Below are 15,838 nucleotides of genomic sequence, written 5' to 3'. Positions count from 1 at the left end.
CAAATTTGTTTGTGCATTACTGAAAAAAATGGAAATGATATTACATAAGACACTACAACTGTTCATTCAGAATGCAAACATGATGACGCTGACTTAATCCTCATTGTGCTTTTGTGCTTTAAAGTTAAAGATCACAAAAGAACACAAAAACAAACAGCTAAATTAGTTTTGAAGGCTCCCGCCTCGATTTTTTGGGCCACAAGTCACTCGTGGAGTGACAGCAGCACATTCAGCCTTCCTGTTTTGTGTGGTCGCTGTGGAGCTGAAAAATACAACCATCTGGAAGGGAGGCTTTTATTTTTCCTCTGAAAATGGCAAAGTCAGAGTGAATGCTGAGAATTCAGAGCGCGGGGCGGGTGAAGCGACGCCTCGGTCTAAAGCCACAAAACAAAGGATGACATTCAAGACGACGTGTTTTGAAGTGGTATAAACACACACTTTCAGAAGAGGAGGGAACAAAGTTTGTTCAAATGTATTCATATGGGGGTCCGGTAATGGCGGCTGGCTGAAAGGACGTGCCCACTTCTGCTCCGCTATCTTTCTGTAAAATCCTGAATAATACTCGTTTGTTAGACATTGAACGACACCTAGGACAGCTGTGATGCCTCTCTCGCAAAGGAAACCCGGGAAAAACATTGGTAGACCGACTCAATCGAAATTATCTGACTTCACTTCTAAGTTGAACTCTGAGGCTAGCTGTGAAGCTAGCGTTAGCCGTGAAGATAGCGAGACTAATATTAACGCTAGCCAGGCGGTGGAGGAGGGAAATGATGAGCCGACTGAGAGAGAAAAGACGGCCGAAGGCTCAGACGTAATACTGGCGGCTATTGCAAGCTTGAAATCCGATTTTTCCTCCAAACTTGATGGTATTTTGTCAGCAATAGAGACCGTGAGGAAGGATGTTAATGAGTGTGCCAAGCGGGTCAGCGAGGCGGAGGCCCGGATATCTGCAGCGGAAGATAGCATTACCACCTTGGAAGCAAAGGTACGGACTCTTGAAAATAACAACAAAAACCTCGAGGACAAAGTGCTGGATCTGGAGACCAGATCGCGACGATCTAACTTGAGACTTGTTAACCTGCCCGAGGACGCAGAAGGAGAAGACGCGTGCGCTTTTTTGGAAAGCTGGCTACCGGAGGCTCTGAACTTGGCGCCGCTACGAACCACTCTGACGCTGGAGAGAGCGCATCGGGTCGGCCAGAAGAATATGTCAAATACCGCTGCACCAAGGACTGTGATCATGAAGTTTCTAAATTACAAGGATAAAATGACCGTGATAAGAGCTGCCAGGGCAAAGGGACAGATTCTTTTCAAGAATCGCCCGGTGAGATTTTATGAGGACCTAGCGACCGGAGTGCACAAAAAACAGAAAGAGTTTGACGCCGTGAGACAACAGCTTCGCTCCATGGGTATCCGGTACGGCATGATTCCTCCTGCGCGACTGATAGTGACACACAACGGACAGTCCCGCATCTTTAACCTGCCAGGTGAAGCGGAGAACTTTGTGAAGGCTCTGAGGTCAGAAAGTGGACCGGGGTGAGATGATGTAATCATGGTCATACTACAGTGTGTTGGCATGGAGGGGTGATTACTGAGCTTTAAGTTTAAAAAGAAGTGAGAGGGAGAAAGAGAAAGGCCAGTTTGTTATATTTATTTGTTTATTGGTCCAGAGGCTCACAGCCATTATTAGTACCCTGATTTTCTTATCGTATTCAATAACGAGTTTTTTGTTTGCATAGCGGGGTGGGGTAAGGGAAAAGTGTTCAGGCACAGTCGGTTGATCCTCACTTTTGGGTGGAACAACCTTTAGCTGTTAGACAGGTGCCAATATGTATAGGGGGAGGGAAATGGGTGCCCAAGTTCAAGTTAAAGGGGCATATTCAGTATTCATGGTTATGGATGTAGTTTTTGACATTCAGGTATTATTTGTTTCTCTGTCCTTTAATATTTCAAATGTGTTGGGAAGCTCATTCAGTGTTATATGTTATGTCTGGTGGGATAAGAATTAAAATTTCTTCTTGGAACTGCAGAGGACTACAAAAACTGGAGAAGGTAAAACAAGTAATGTCTAGGCTGAACTCTATGCACTCTGATATCATGCTGCTACAGGAAACGCACCTGTTGTCTAGTCAAGAGGCGAAGATTAGGAGGAGGTGGCAAGGCAGTATATATTCTGCGCCCTTCACTTCTCAGGCAAGAGGTGTTATGATCTTGATCCACAAATCTATACCATTTCAGGTGACAAGGGTTATTAAAGACAAGGCTGGGAGATATGTTATTTTACAGGGCACACTTATTACGGAAAAAATAATCCTGATAAATATCTATGCTCCAAACACTGACGACCCAAAGTTTTTTCATAATCTTTTTCTTACAGTATCATGTCTGTCTGGTAGCCTTATTATAGCAGGGGATTTTAATTGTACGTTGAACCCAGAATTGGATAGGAGCTCAGGTATTGATCTCTCTCATCCTAAAAGTAGGCAAACTATTCAACATTTTATGAAAGAACTTGATCTGAGGGATATTTGGAGGGATATGAACCCTAAGGTCTTAAAATACTCCTGCTATTCACATACACATAAATCATACTCGCGTATTGATTACTTTTTAGTTTCTGCCAATTTGAGTTATAAAATAAAGGACTGTCACTATGATAATATTTTAATATCTGACCATTCGCCAAACTCGTTAATATATGAAGATTTGCGACTGAAGAGAGATCCCCCTAGGTGGAGATTTAAACAAAAGTGGCTCCTAGACTCAGAATTTATATCTTTCATAGATAACCAAATAAACATTTTTTTTGATACTAATAGGGATGAAACATCACCCTGCTCAAGATGGGAAGCTTTTAAGGCCTACATAAGGGGTCAGATTATTAGCTTCACAAGTTATAGAGCAAAGCAAACTTATCAGAAAACAAAAAAGTTGGAGGCAGAGATTGAGATGCTTGAGGGAGAATATTTTCAAAGTTTTTGTCCAAGAGTCCATCAAAAGCTTCTGTTACTAAGAACACAGTATAATGAACTTTCTGCTTCTAAGGTAGCCTCACATCTTTTGCGTCTTAAACAGACATTCTATGATCAAGGGGAAAAGCCCGGGAAATTATTAGCCTGGCGCCTCCGTCAATTACAGAATGAGAAAAACATTGCCTCAGTTGAAAACAGTGATGGACAGGTTATTGTTGACCCTCTAGGAATTAATGAAACTTTTAAGGTTTTTTTTGAAAAATTATATAACTCAGACATAACACACATGGGACAAGAGCAAGATCTCTTCTTAGATACCCTTCAGTTGCCCAGCATTTCAGGACTAATGAGCGCAGATCTTGATACACCTATAACAAAGGAGGAGATATCTATAGCAATAGACCATTTGAAAACAGGTAAAGCCCCAGGCCCAGATGGGCTGCCGACAGAAATTTATAGGGTATTTAAAACTAAACTGCTGTCCCCTCTTTTTGACATGTTTTCGGATTCATTTGAAAAGGGAATCCTTCCGGTCTCATTAAGAGGAGCCCTGATAACTTTATTGCCCAAACCTGGTAAACCGTGCAATAAATGTGGTAACCTAAGACCAATAAGTCTTCTTAATGTGGATCTAAAGATACTTTGCAAAATTTTGGCTCGAAGACTGGAGAGATTTTTACCTGATCTAATTACCTGTGATCAGAATGGGTTTATTGCGGGTAGACAGGGATTTCATAATGTGAGAAGAGTGTTGGATATTCTTCATAGTCAGGAGGGAAAACCGGACACTGCTCTACTATCATTAGATGCCGAAAAGGCCTTTGATAGAGTTGAGTGGCCCTATTTATTTGAAATATTAAAAAGATTTGGCTGTGGGGATAATTTCTGTCGGTGGATTAGACTTTTATATAATGAGCCATATGCTGAAATACTGACAAATGGAATTATATCTAAACCGTTTGAAATTAAACGGGGCTGTAGGCAAGGGTGCCCTTTGTCCCCTTTATTGTTTATTTTAGCAATCGAACCGTTTGCCATTGCGGTGCGGTCCCATAAGAGCATAACTGGTCTATCAGTAAACCAACAGGAACACAGAATTGCTTTATTTGCAGATGATGTTATTCTTTTCTTGGAAAAGCTGAAGGAGTCTATCCCAGCCTTGTTGGATCTACTACACATATTTGGACGGATATCAGGATATAAAGTGAACAAAGAAAAATCTTCATTAATGATACTTAACTCAGAAGAGAGAGAGGGTGCTGGAAATTCTTTCCAATTCAAAATGGTAGACTGTTTTACCTATCTGGGGATTAAGATAGTGCCATGTTTGAGAGACATTGTTGGAGCTAACTACACCCCTATGGTAGACTCAATCACCTCATCCCTAGATAGATGGAAGCCCTTGCCCTTGTCACTTATAGCGAGAATTAATGTTCTTAAATTAAACATAATGCCCAAACTTTTGTACCTGTTCCAGAACATCCCATTGTCACCCCCTGCTAACTTATTTTCACACCTGAAGACAATTTTTGTACGTTTTTTGTGGAATGATAGACGACCAAGGCTCCGTTTATCACTCTTGTACTTACCGTATGAAAGAGGAGGCCTCAAATGTCCCAATCCACTTTGGTACTATTGGGCAGCCCAATTGAGGACTATGATGTATTATTTTACAGATAAATCCCCCCCGCCTTGGACAAATATGGAAAACAGTTCAGTACCTCTTCCCCTTCCCCAGTACCTATACTCAGCAAAAGTCAAAATGTTGAAAAAAAGACAAAAAATCCTATAGTCAGAAATATGATTATGATCTGGTATCAGGTTAAAAAATACCTGGGTGAACCCACCTCTTTCGCACGCTTTAGCCCAATATGGGGTAATCAATTTTTCCCTCCAGGCAGAGCAGACCCTGGTTTTAGGAAGTGGGCTGACAAAGGCTTAAAGACAATAGGGGATCTCGTGGGATCAGAGGGTGAGATTTTGATGTCATTTGAGGAGTTGATTTCCAAGTATGATATCCCATGCAAACATCGATTTAAATATCTACAAGTGAGAAACTTTATTAGATCATCTCAAAATCAGTGTTTGTCAATCCCTCCGTTTTCCACTTTGGAAACAGAAATGAAAAGAGATTGCTTTGGAAAGGGAATAATCTCCAAATTATATAATATGTTAGTAGAGGGTTCCCCTGAATCTTCTTTAGGAAAACTTAATGCCTGGAGGGAAGATTTACAGGAGGACTTATCCTCCGAAGACTGGGAGGAGGCATGTGCTGAAGCACAAACACAAACTACCAATACTCGTCTCAAAGTATTGCAATATAATTGGCTAATGAGGACGTATGTGACTCCAGAAAAGCTTAATAAGTATAATGGTGATATCCCAGACTTGTGTTTCAGGTGTGGAGAGGAGAAAGGGACGTTTTTCCACTGTGTCTGGGAATGCAATAAAGTACAACGGTTTTGGAAAGAGATTAAACAAGCTCTGGATATTATATTGGGTACACAACTAGCTCTTGACCCTAAACTTTTTATTTTAGGGTTATATCCTGATGGACATCTTATGTCTAGAAAGGTAATTACCGCCCTGGACTTATGTCTACTGCTGGCAAAAAGAGTCATAGCACTCTCATGGAGGAAGACCAGTAAACCAAAATACATTAACTGGATTAAGGAATTGTCCACAACTTTACCTATGGAAAAAATTACTTACATTATCAAGGGGAAACTACCACTTTTTCAAAACATCTGGGGTCCCTTTATGCAATATATGGGAAATATGGATCTTGGCAGTATGGTGGATGGGGCAGATGGGGTGTAAATGTTGGTGGTCCTCTGCAGTTTCCTAAATTAATCTCTTTTATACTTGATCTTTAATGCTGTGTGAATTGTACATTTGAGTTTGTAACTTTGAACCATGCACAATAGTGTAACCGAGTTGATGTTGAGCAACCCTTGGAAATAGAGAAGCTTATTTTATATATTTTTATATATATGTATATATATGTGTATGTGTATGTATATGTATATGTATGTGTATGTGTATGTGTGTATGTATATGTATATGTATGTGTATGTATGTATGTATGTATATATATGTATGTGTATGTGTATGTATATATATGTATGTATGTGTATGTATATATATGTATGTATGTGTGTATGTGTATATGTGTATATATATATATATATATATATATATATAATTTTTTTTTTTTTTTTTTTTTGGGGGGGGGTTGTGTTTTCCTTTTCCTTTGTTTGACTAAGTTATTATTTACAGGTGATATAGTTTGTACTTCCACTTAACTGTTGCTCTCTAACATCTTATAAGTGTCTGATTTGCAAGGGAGGGCGATTGACTGTTATACAATAATTTAGCTGCCCTGGATGTTTCCTTTGCTGTGGAAGTACTCCAATTTCTGTATGTAATTTTGAAACGCAATAAAGATATTGTTGGAAAAAAAAAAATGTATTCATATATTCGGTAAACACCCTTTTATCCACTAATCGTGTCATGCTTCTCTCAGTCACCCAGAAATGATTTTATCCCTTCAGTCGCCTATATGTAATTTTTCATCAAAAACACTCATATCTTGCCAATCATTTGTCAATCTATCCATCCATTCTGACATTTATTCCCATCACACTGAATTCCATCCTTTTATCGGCCCATCCATAAACGCGTGCGTCCATTAATTTGATTCTACCATCTATTTTATACCAGGGTTTGTTTCCTCAAAGCACCTAATAAAAAGCCCAAACAAGCTTCTCCTACACTCCTTCAGTCTGTGTAACAGTGTCGCTGCCCATCACACTTTCTTCTCTTATTTTATTTTGCAATAAAGCGTATTTCAGTCAGGACCTCTATAGTTATTTCCATCTGCAGTAATTTATATCTGGCTGCCTAGCTCTGTCCTGGGGCCTCCCTGACCCTCCATTGCGGGAGGAGAGCATACCTCCCAGCCGTTCCATGTGCATACATATAAATGGAAAGATGCAGAAGGAGATAGCAGCGGCAAGACCTCATTACAGGACGGAGCAAGTATCAGTAATGACAGACATGACAATGATTAAGTAGGACACGCCACGTAAAGGAAGAAGTGGAGTGAAAATGTGGGTTGCAAAGCGACAATAATATTGTCTGATCTACCTTAAATCTTATATATAACTCTTACTGGTCTTGCCTTAAAGCTATATTAGTTTTGCTGACTCTTCTTCGTTGTTGCCTAAAACACTTGGGTCAACTAAATGAAGCTTATGCATAAGTTCAGTAAGGAAGATCTGCAATCACTGATCTGCCTGCTTTTGTGCTACGGCTTTCCCATGCCGGACTAGAGCAGATCCTGAAGGACCCGTCCCATCCTGGCAACAAACTGTTCCAACTTCTGCAATCCGGTAGAAGGTTCCGCATCATCCGGGCAAGGACAGAGAGACTCAAGAGGAGCTTCTATCCCCAAGCCATCCGGGCCCTAAACCATAACATCCCCCCCAACACCACACACGCCTGCCCTCTCACATCATCCATACGTGACTGAGACAGGACTCTCTTCTAGACACTCTAAACCCACCGGCACAATGTACATTTCAAATTCTTTTAATTTGAAATATGTTCATATTGTCTATTTTGTAAAATGTTCAGATTGTCTATTCTTATTTAATTCACTTAATGTACTTTTGCACAAGTCGAGGAGCGAGTCAGGTTACATTTCACTGCGTGTTATGCTTGTATAACTATGCATGTGGCGAATAAAGAATCTTGAATCAATACCGACACCATTACTCTAGTCCGATCATCTAGTTGTCCACCCTGTTTGAGCCAATCAGCCTCAGCGTCGCATGGTTTAAATCTGTGCTCTCCGTCATTTTCCTCCCCATCTCCACTTCAGACACCTCAGCCAGAGCTCTATTCAACCCATAATCTCCATCTTCTCCACCACCACCAGCGTCTCGACTCCGTGGGGTCCTATTCTAAATCCTATCACCGCTGGGATTCCTTTCAGCCATGATGGGCCATCGGAGTCTAATCCCCAAATACTTTATTTTCTCTATCTTAATAAATCATGTTCAATTCCTCCAAGTGATCTCTCCTCATTGAAATAAATGTTCCTGCAAAATAGAAAAGAAACAAGCTTTTCCAATGATCCATTCTTCATTTATTCACATCAAACCATGCCTCAGCAAAATATATATATAAATAAGTGAGACATACTGGGAATAATAATAGAAATGAGAACGTGAAATCAACTTTGAAAACACGAGCTCCACCAACCATTGCACACGCAACACAAATGCCCTCTAACAGTACGTTTCCATTCATGTGACACCTCCGGGCTACGAGATGTCGGTCATGTGACTGTGTCTCTGCTGGGGCATTTTTCTGACTTATCATGAAGCGCTTTGCCTCGAGACAAACTGTAAGGAGCAACTGGTCCTTCCGTCACACTCTGGAGGAACTCTATTTTTCTCCCTTTTTCCTCTCCCCCTCCAGCCTCTCCTCTGTACGATGACGAGTTCGCTGTATGTTCCTGAAATGTCAAGCTGCATCAAATTTAAATGTGTTGCTGGGTAGAGAAAAGGGAAAAAAAACATAGATATCCTTATAATGTTATTTATTATCACGAGGCAGTCCACAAATTGCAGCTGTGATTAACTACTCTAATTATCTTCTTAGCCGTGCCTACTTTTACTCAAACTGACCCTATACCCTGTTTCATCTCCATCACCGAAAGGAGAGTTTTCACTTGTGTATTTTACACTCATTTACTTTTTTTTAACCCATGTTAATGCAGACCGATACAACGAACTTGTAGTAAATCACTTTTAAAAAAATCTACATGATGATAAAAACTTGGCAGCAGGGTGCATGTGATGTGGAGTGTAACCCAGTTCTAAAACAAAGAACCCCAGTGTTTTTCCACATATGAATCACACTGAAATCCACTTGTGTGTTTATTAAACTGGTGGTGCTGGAAAGCCTTGAGGTCATGTGACACAGCTTTGATAGCTTCCTCTGTTTTGGATTTTCTGGTTCTCTCTGTTCTCTCTAAGGTCAGCATTGTTAAGACTGTTTATAACTGTTCACCAACTGAAACAGCGACTAGCTGAACTTCACAAAATCCCAAATCTGAATTCTCTTTATTTGCACCTTCCTGCTTCAACCAGAATTAAGAGGCCAAGTAGCTGCCAGGTGCTGCTAATGAAATGCATTCGATTAATTGATCATCATCAAGTATGGGCACCTCTATAAAAGCAGAAGTTTTAGCAGTTTGCTGGTCTGGAGTATTCAGGTTTATTGTGACACATGCCATAATCTTCCCAGGAGTGGATCTCTCATCAAATTCACTCTAAAGTAAGACCATTCAGCGCTCAGGGAAACTGCAAAAAAAAAAAAAAAAAAAAAATCCAAGGGCTTCATCTCAAACTAGAGGCCTCAGTTATGATGTTGACTGTTAAATGTTGTGACAGTGCAATTACAAAAAGACTGAACAAGTAGGGCTTGTTTGGAAAGGTTGCCAGGTAAAAGCCTCTTCTCTCTAAAAACAACCTTGCAGCACAGCTCAGTTTTGCAAAGCTGCATCTGAACATAAGACTGCTGGAACAATGTCCTTTGGACAGATGAGACCAAATTAGAGATGTTTGGCCTTAATGTGCAGCACCATATTTGGCAAAAACGAAAGACAGCAAATCAGCACAAACACCTCATTATCAAGCATGGTGGTGGACGGGTGATGATTTGGGCTTTCCCCCCCCCAGCCATAGGACCTGGCACTTTGCTGTTACTTAATCAACCATGAAGTCCTCTGCATACCAAAGTATTTTAGAATCAAATGTGAGGATGTCTGTCCAACAGCTAAAACTTGGCTGATACTGCAGCAAATCCTATGCTGCTGTGGTTGGGACAGTGATCCCAACCACAGCAGCAAATCTACAACAGAACGGCTGAGAAAGAAAAGAATTAAGGTGAAGAAGTGGCCCAGTCGAAGTCCAGACCTCAGAGAGAGCCGTGCATAAACAAATGCCCACAAAGTACAATGGCCTGAAGAAAAGTTGTAAAGCAAAATGGGCCCCCCAAAAAAATCATACAGTAAACAATCACTTCAAGTTACTGCACTGCATTGTCATACTTTTTCACAGAACTGCAAAGAGTCATGTGAGTCCCTTTCATATAACTGGAGATGTATTTGAGCCAAATTGGGCTATGAAATCCACGACAGACCTCTTCTTTGTCTCTTCTTTGATGTGGCTGGTAACCAAAAAAAAATGTTGGTGACAGAAGCAAAACTCAACAAATCTTTGAAACTGTTGTTTCACAAAGAGGCCTCTGAATCGCCTCAGTGCTTTTTTGTATTCAGTGAGTCACGTTCAGTACTCTGTCCTTCCAAACGATATTCACTTACTTGCTATCCGAATGATCAAAACTGAATTAGAGCTCCAGTATGTTGCCTTTAACCTTCCCACTTTTTATGCTTATCCAGGTTTTTAGGTTCACATTTTCCCTTTAATCTATCATTTATTTCATTTTATGCGCGTGATTTTTCTTTATGGACATTTATCTACATGAAAGAAAGATGAGAGCCGAACAACAAAATTGCTCAAAGACAATATCCATCGCTGAAAGGAGATAGAAATGGCAGATTTCCTTTTGAAGTTACCTTTAATGCATCAGTATGAATGTGCGCTTGAGGATGTGTGGTTTGTGCGTACTGTAGCAGCGTGCATCGACATCTGAACACGAGGCTTAATGTAAGTGACAGAAAGTTTAGACTGCCTGTGTTTGTGTGTGTGCTGTGTATGTGTGAGGTGCACGCTGTGCCAGTTCAGCCTCATGTAGGAGGCAACAGTTCAGCCAACTCCTAAAAAGATGTCCCAAATTATCCGGCCACCGACGCATGTTCCTTACCCATGCTTCTGCTCTATTTTACCACGCTCCGCGGGGGATTCACTTTGTCGGCCACGCTATTTCAGACGTGGACGTGAGACAAGTCTTGTTCTGGTGCGGCTCCAGATTGGCTACAGAGGAAGAGCCGTCGGATCTTAATGTGTCTGAAAAAAAAGTGTTACTGCTTCTCGTCTGTTCACCGAGCACAGAATTTGTCACTTGAGAGGTTGGGTGATAATTCCAACAACGACCTTTTACTTCCACAGACTGACTGTTTTTCTGAAGCTTACGATGGCCTCGTGAACCACAGATCCATCTATTTGACCTCAAAGTCCACAAAAAAGATGCTTCCATTTTTATTTCTTTTAAAATAACAGCAGCTTATAATGGTGTTTGTTACACTTGTGTTATTTTTCAGATAAAGCTACATTGTTTCCACACTGATGGATCATCTAAATCTAGTGCACAGCTCCTCCCAGATTTCTTTCTTCATGAATCACCCCTGTAGAAAACAGGGCTCACAAACATATATTTTTACATATGCTGTAATTAGGGATCATAATTACAAACCCTGGGTCATGAGGCTGCACGGGGAAGATATTTTGTGACACAGATGTCGGAAATGTAGCCGGCGTTCGCTCGTGGAACAGCACTGCTATGGTTTCTCTGCTTGGCTAGTTAACTGCAGACATGCTTCACAGCAGTGGAACATGTTTGTTCTGTTTTGGTCCAATAATTTAATTATGGGACTGGGAGAAATGGGCAAGCGGCTACATGCTATGACGGAGGAGGTGGGATTGTCATTCCAACAATGAATTTCAATTTGGAGAGTATCTTAAAATCAGGGATATTTGAGAAACTGTAACCTAAATGCCACTGGCTTGATTTTCCTTGTAGGATTTCCAAATGTGTGTTAGCGAGACACTTCAAACCAGCACTGTGAAGGTGCTGTGAAGGTTACTGATGATTGTAGTGCTTTGGAAACTGAAACACTGGTTGATTAGCAGACAAGTAAGTGACAATAGTTTAATTTATGCCATTAATCAGACAAAAAAAAAGATGAAAAAAACACGTTTTTGTTCTTTTTAGCTTCTCAGACTGGATGATTTCCTGTTTCCTCTAATAGTTAACTCAATTTGCTCTCTGGACTATTGATTAGACATAGCAGACCATTCAAATGCATCATCTTGGCTTCTTTGACGATGAAATTGGCAATTTGCACTATTTCAAATTAATGAGTTTATTAGCCAAAATACATTTACTATTGTTGTGTGTTACGAGACCTAAATCAATGATCAGTTTTCGTAGCTGTTGGTACTTGTTGTAAGCTGCCTGCTTCTAGATCGTCTTTCTGCTGAGTAAAGGTAATGTGAATTGTGTTGCCAGCTTATAAACAGTCTGCAGAAACATAATCAATTCAAGTTTAAACTGAGTCATGAGTTTGAGACCTGTCTTTTCGGTTAGGGGGCTTTTTAAAAAAATGTTGATTTCAATTATATTTCACTCGCTAAGTTAGGATCAGGCACCAAAAGGATTAGGTTTATGCAAACAAACTACTTGGTCAGGCGTCGGAGCACTTTGGTAGGCTTTGGCAACAAAAGCACTTGGATGCATTAAGGCAGCAAAGCTAATAGACTAAGGTGAGAAAAACAGTACTGTTTGTGTAAATTGCTTCCTTTCACATCATAAAGCACATGTTACAAAGCTCTGTTTGTTAGCTCACCATATTTACCATTGTATAAATTCCATATTCACTGCGTCCTGCCTGAGGTCTCTTGTATAACGTGTCTTTTTATCTACTAATCGTTGAATACAATCGATTATAAGAGCAAACTAAGCCTGCTAGCTCAGAGCTACTGACCATATGTATTGGACTGATAACAGCTGATGACAGCTATTGACTGGGCTGATAAAAGGTGTTAAATTGCTGTTGTTACAGCTTTTAGTTTAATTTCTAATGGCATATTACTCACTACTGTAAAACAGAGTCTTAAAGTGATAGTCTGAAATACTTCCAGGTTTATACATTTTCACGTTTTTAGCTTAAACATGATTTTATGAACAATCTAAACGGTTTCTGGGTGATGTATGGCACCTACAGGGCATTCAGGTGAGCAGTAGCTGTCCCAGGTGTTCTACAACAGGTGTGTAATGCCTCATCCGCCTTCGTCTATCAACAGAGATTAACGCTCAACTTTTCAGACATTCGGTTCACAGTAAAACATTATATTCTGTTCCTGTTTCCACTCATTCCCCCGCCAACTGCCGTATCATACTCCGGAGCTGACGCTGTGCCATCCATCCAGTGAAATAAAACTAAGATATCATCTCAGGAAATTTTTAAGTGGGACCGCAGCGCTGCCAAAGGCTTAAGGCCCCCCTCGACGGGCATATTTCGAAGATTTGACTCGTTCCCAAAAACAACACCGCTCCTGCCAAGTCAGAGAGCTACGAGCTGCACCCCATCATCATCCAACATAAACTCACACAACAAATAATGAAACCAATCAAGGAAAGCAGAGAGGCCCCTAAGTAAACAGCCAAATGACATGTTGAGGTGGCTGCAGGGTGGTCAGGCTGTTCAGCGGGCACAGGCGCGTCAATCAGAATGTGGAAACGTTGGCTCTCTTGACTGCGAGACATGGAATCAGGCACGTGTGGCTAAAATGAACAATCCCATAACACTGAAGAGCAACACGATCAATACACCTCATGCTTCCATTTCCCTCCTGGTTTCACACTTTTCCACCTTTTGGACATAAAAAACGTGATCTTCGTAAAACCTGAACACACTCTGTTGGTGCTTTGCCCGACACCAGAAGCCAGATGGTCTCTAGTTAATATTAAAACCATTTGCTCATGATAAAACCTGATTAAACTGTAATATTTTATTTTACAACTGCCTTATTTCAGCACATTAACCTGTGGAAAAGTCATTTAGGGAGACAATAACGTTCAGTTCGAGATCTACTGCAGTGCCAGCCAGCCACTGTCGAAAATTTTATCGCCATGATTTATTACATTTCATTAAGTACTTAAGCAGCATTATTGCATGCTTATACTGCTCCCTGGGTTATCACACAAAATAGGGTCACTGCAGAATTAGCTTCCAAAGGAGATTCTTTTCAGCTTGTTTGCTTTCAGCACAGTGGACGGTGTATATTCCCCCGAAAGACACACGATATCCACTATCTGTCCCGAGCGCTAATGGTTTATTAGTCCCTTGGTGCTGAAACATGATCCAATAGTATTGGTGGACCCCATCTGTGAGACAGCGCTGGACAGCTAGTCGTGATTTACACAGGAGCCATTTATGGAGCTTTTAAAAAAGGCAGAGGAGCCGACATAAAAACAAGCTTATTTATGGACAACGGCAACACATGGGTTGTGGTGCGGCCGTGCACAATTGAGTGTGTGTTTCTATGTCACAGAGGGTGGCTTAAGGGTGTCTGCATGGGTGCTTGCTCACAGGTTCTGAACAGTAATTCAAAGGAAAGCACCATGAGACGCACACATGAATGATTCCAGCGTGCGTGTATCATTATAAGAATGTTTTTTCAAAAAGTCGATAACCCAAACTGCCTCCAGTGACAGCGATAAGGCTGAATAGACCTTTATTTATCTTTTGCTGATCATTTTCACAAAAAGGAAAACAAAAAACAAACAAACAAATAAAAAATATAAAATACAAGTTCTCAGGAAACAACATCCCGTCACTTACGTTGTTTTGTCTGACCAGTGCTCCCAAACTCGAATATATTTCCTTAACTATGATGGAAGACAAAGAAAAGCACAAAAGCTTCACAGCAACTCAAAAACTGGAACTTTCCTAAAGAAATAAATGGTTTGTTAGATATCAGGATGCACTGGCGTATTCTTTTGTTACTGTGATTCATAAATAGCGCAAGAAAAAGCAGGAGAGGAAGCATGAGTACAGATAAAAGCATTAACTGACTTGTGTTTATCTTTCAACATCTTCCTCAGAAAAACCAACACAGCAGCCCTTCCACCCATTTTAAAAATCAAATTTGATCATTATTCCAACGCTGCATACAAAAAGGCACACAAAGCGTTTCTTCTTCAAGTACAAACAGGTAAACTCTACTTCCAAATGAAAAGTAAACACACTTTCTCCATTTCAGCAATGAGCAAAGTGAACTTCATTAATCAAAAGCGGATGCAGCCGGTTTTGCAGAGTTTGCTCCCCCCTAAAATCATGCTAAAAGCCCGTCCAGCCTGCCTCCTTATCATGTATGAATTACTAAACCCATCAAAGCCCATTTCCTCTGAAGTAATTGCCAGCACCTTCAGCGCCATATCTCATCCCTGCACCCCCGTTTCCTGGGAACAGATGTACAACTATCTCCTTGACCAATAGGTGGCACAGTTTCACACTGTATCCAGGCAGAATTGAGGAGAGAGAGCAAAGAAGGGTGGGAGAGGCAGAGAGAGAAGAGCGAGAGGAGTGAACTCTTACTTGCAGTCTCTGTCCTCCAGATCAAAATGCGGATTGAAGTTGATGAGGATCTTCTGACCCGCTTCAGGGGCGGTAATCACCCATACGCACTGCTGGGACGGTGGGTAGGCGCTGGGATAGCCCGGGGAGGTCAGGTAGTCCGCGGCGTGCATCTCTATGCTCCCCCCGCATTTATCTACACCGCAAAAAAAGCAAGAAAGTTGTTCAGTTAGAGGAGATAAATTGACTTTCTGGGCACTGGTCTGCACTGTAATGTTGACTGATTGCGCATTCTGGTGTAAAAGATTTAAGTGCAACCGCAGGGGTGGGAGTGAGGAGGACACTAACAACTCCAGCTTGGGCACATAAATCCAAATATCCACCGCTAGAGCAGAAATTAAAAAAAGAAATTACACATATTTTTTTGCGCCAAGAAGCCAGGCACACGTTGGAACTATAAATTCACACACTAGAATTCTCTAAAACTTTACACTCGTACACTTTTTTAGAAAAGGTGTTGGATAAAGTGAGG

At 40.9% G+C, this 15,838-nt stretch overlaps 1 protein-coding gene across 2 annotated transcripts in view; it reads right to left on the bottom strand.

The window, feature by feature from the left end:
* The window catches only part of LOC113011172 (neuropilin-1a-like), a 108,266-nt gene that overhangs the window by 79,740 nt on the left and 12,688 nt on the right, over positions 1-15,838 (bottom strand). For both annotated transcript variants that reach the window (XM_080293069.1, XM_026150583.2), the window contains exon 2: positions 15,328-15,502. In XM_080293069.1, the coding sequence (XP_080149195.1) occupies positions 15,328-15,479 (152 nt within the window). In that variant the 5' untranslated portion in view covers positions 15,480-15,502. The remainder of the gene's footprint in view (positions 1-15,327; positions 15,503-15,838) is intronic.

Source organism: Astatotilapia calliptera, chromosome 18, assembly GCF_964374335.1.
Source record: "Astatotilapia calliptera chromosome 18, fAstCal68.1, whole genome shotgun sequence".
Taxonomy (NCBI): Eukaryota; Metazoa; Chordata; class Actinopteri; order Cichliformes; family Cichlidae; genus Astatotilapia; species Astatotilapia calliptera.
Note: the sequence above shows the minus strand (reverse complement) of the source record. Positions and strands in the feature narration are given on the sequence as shown.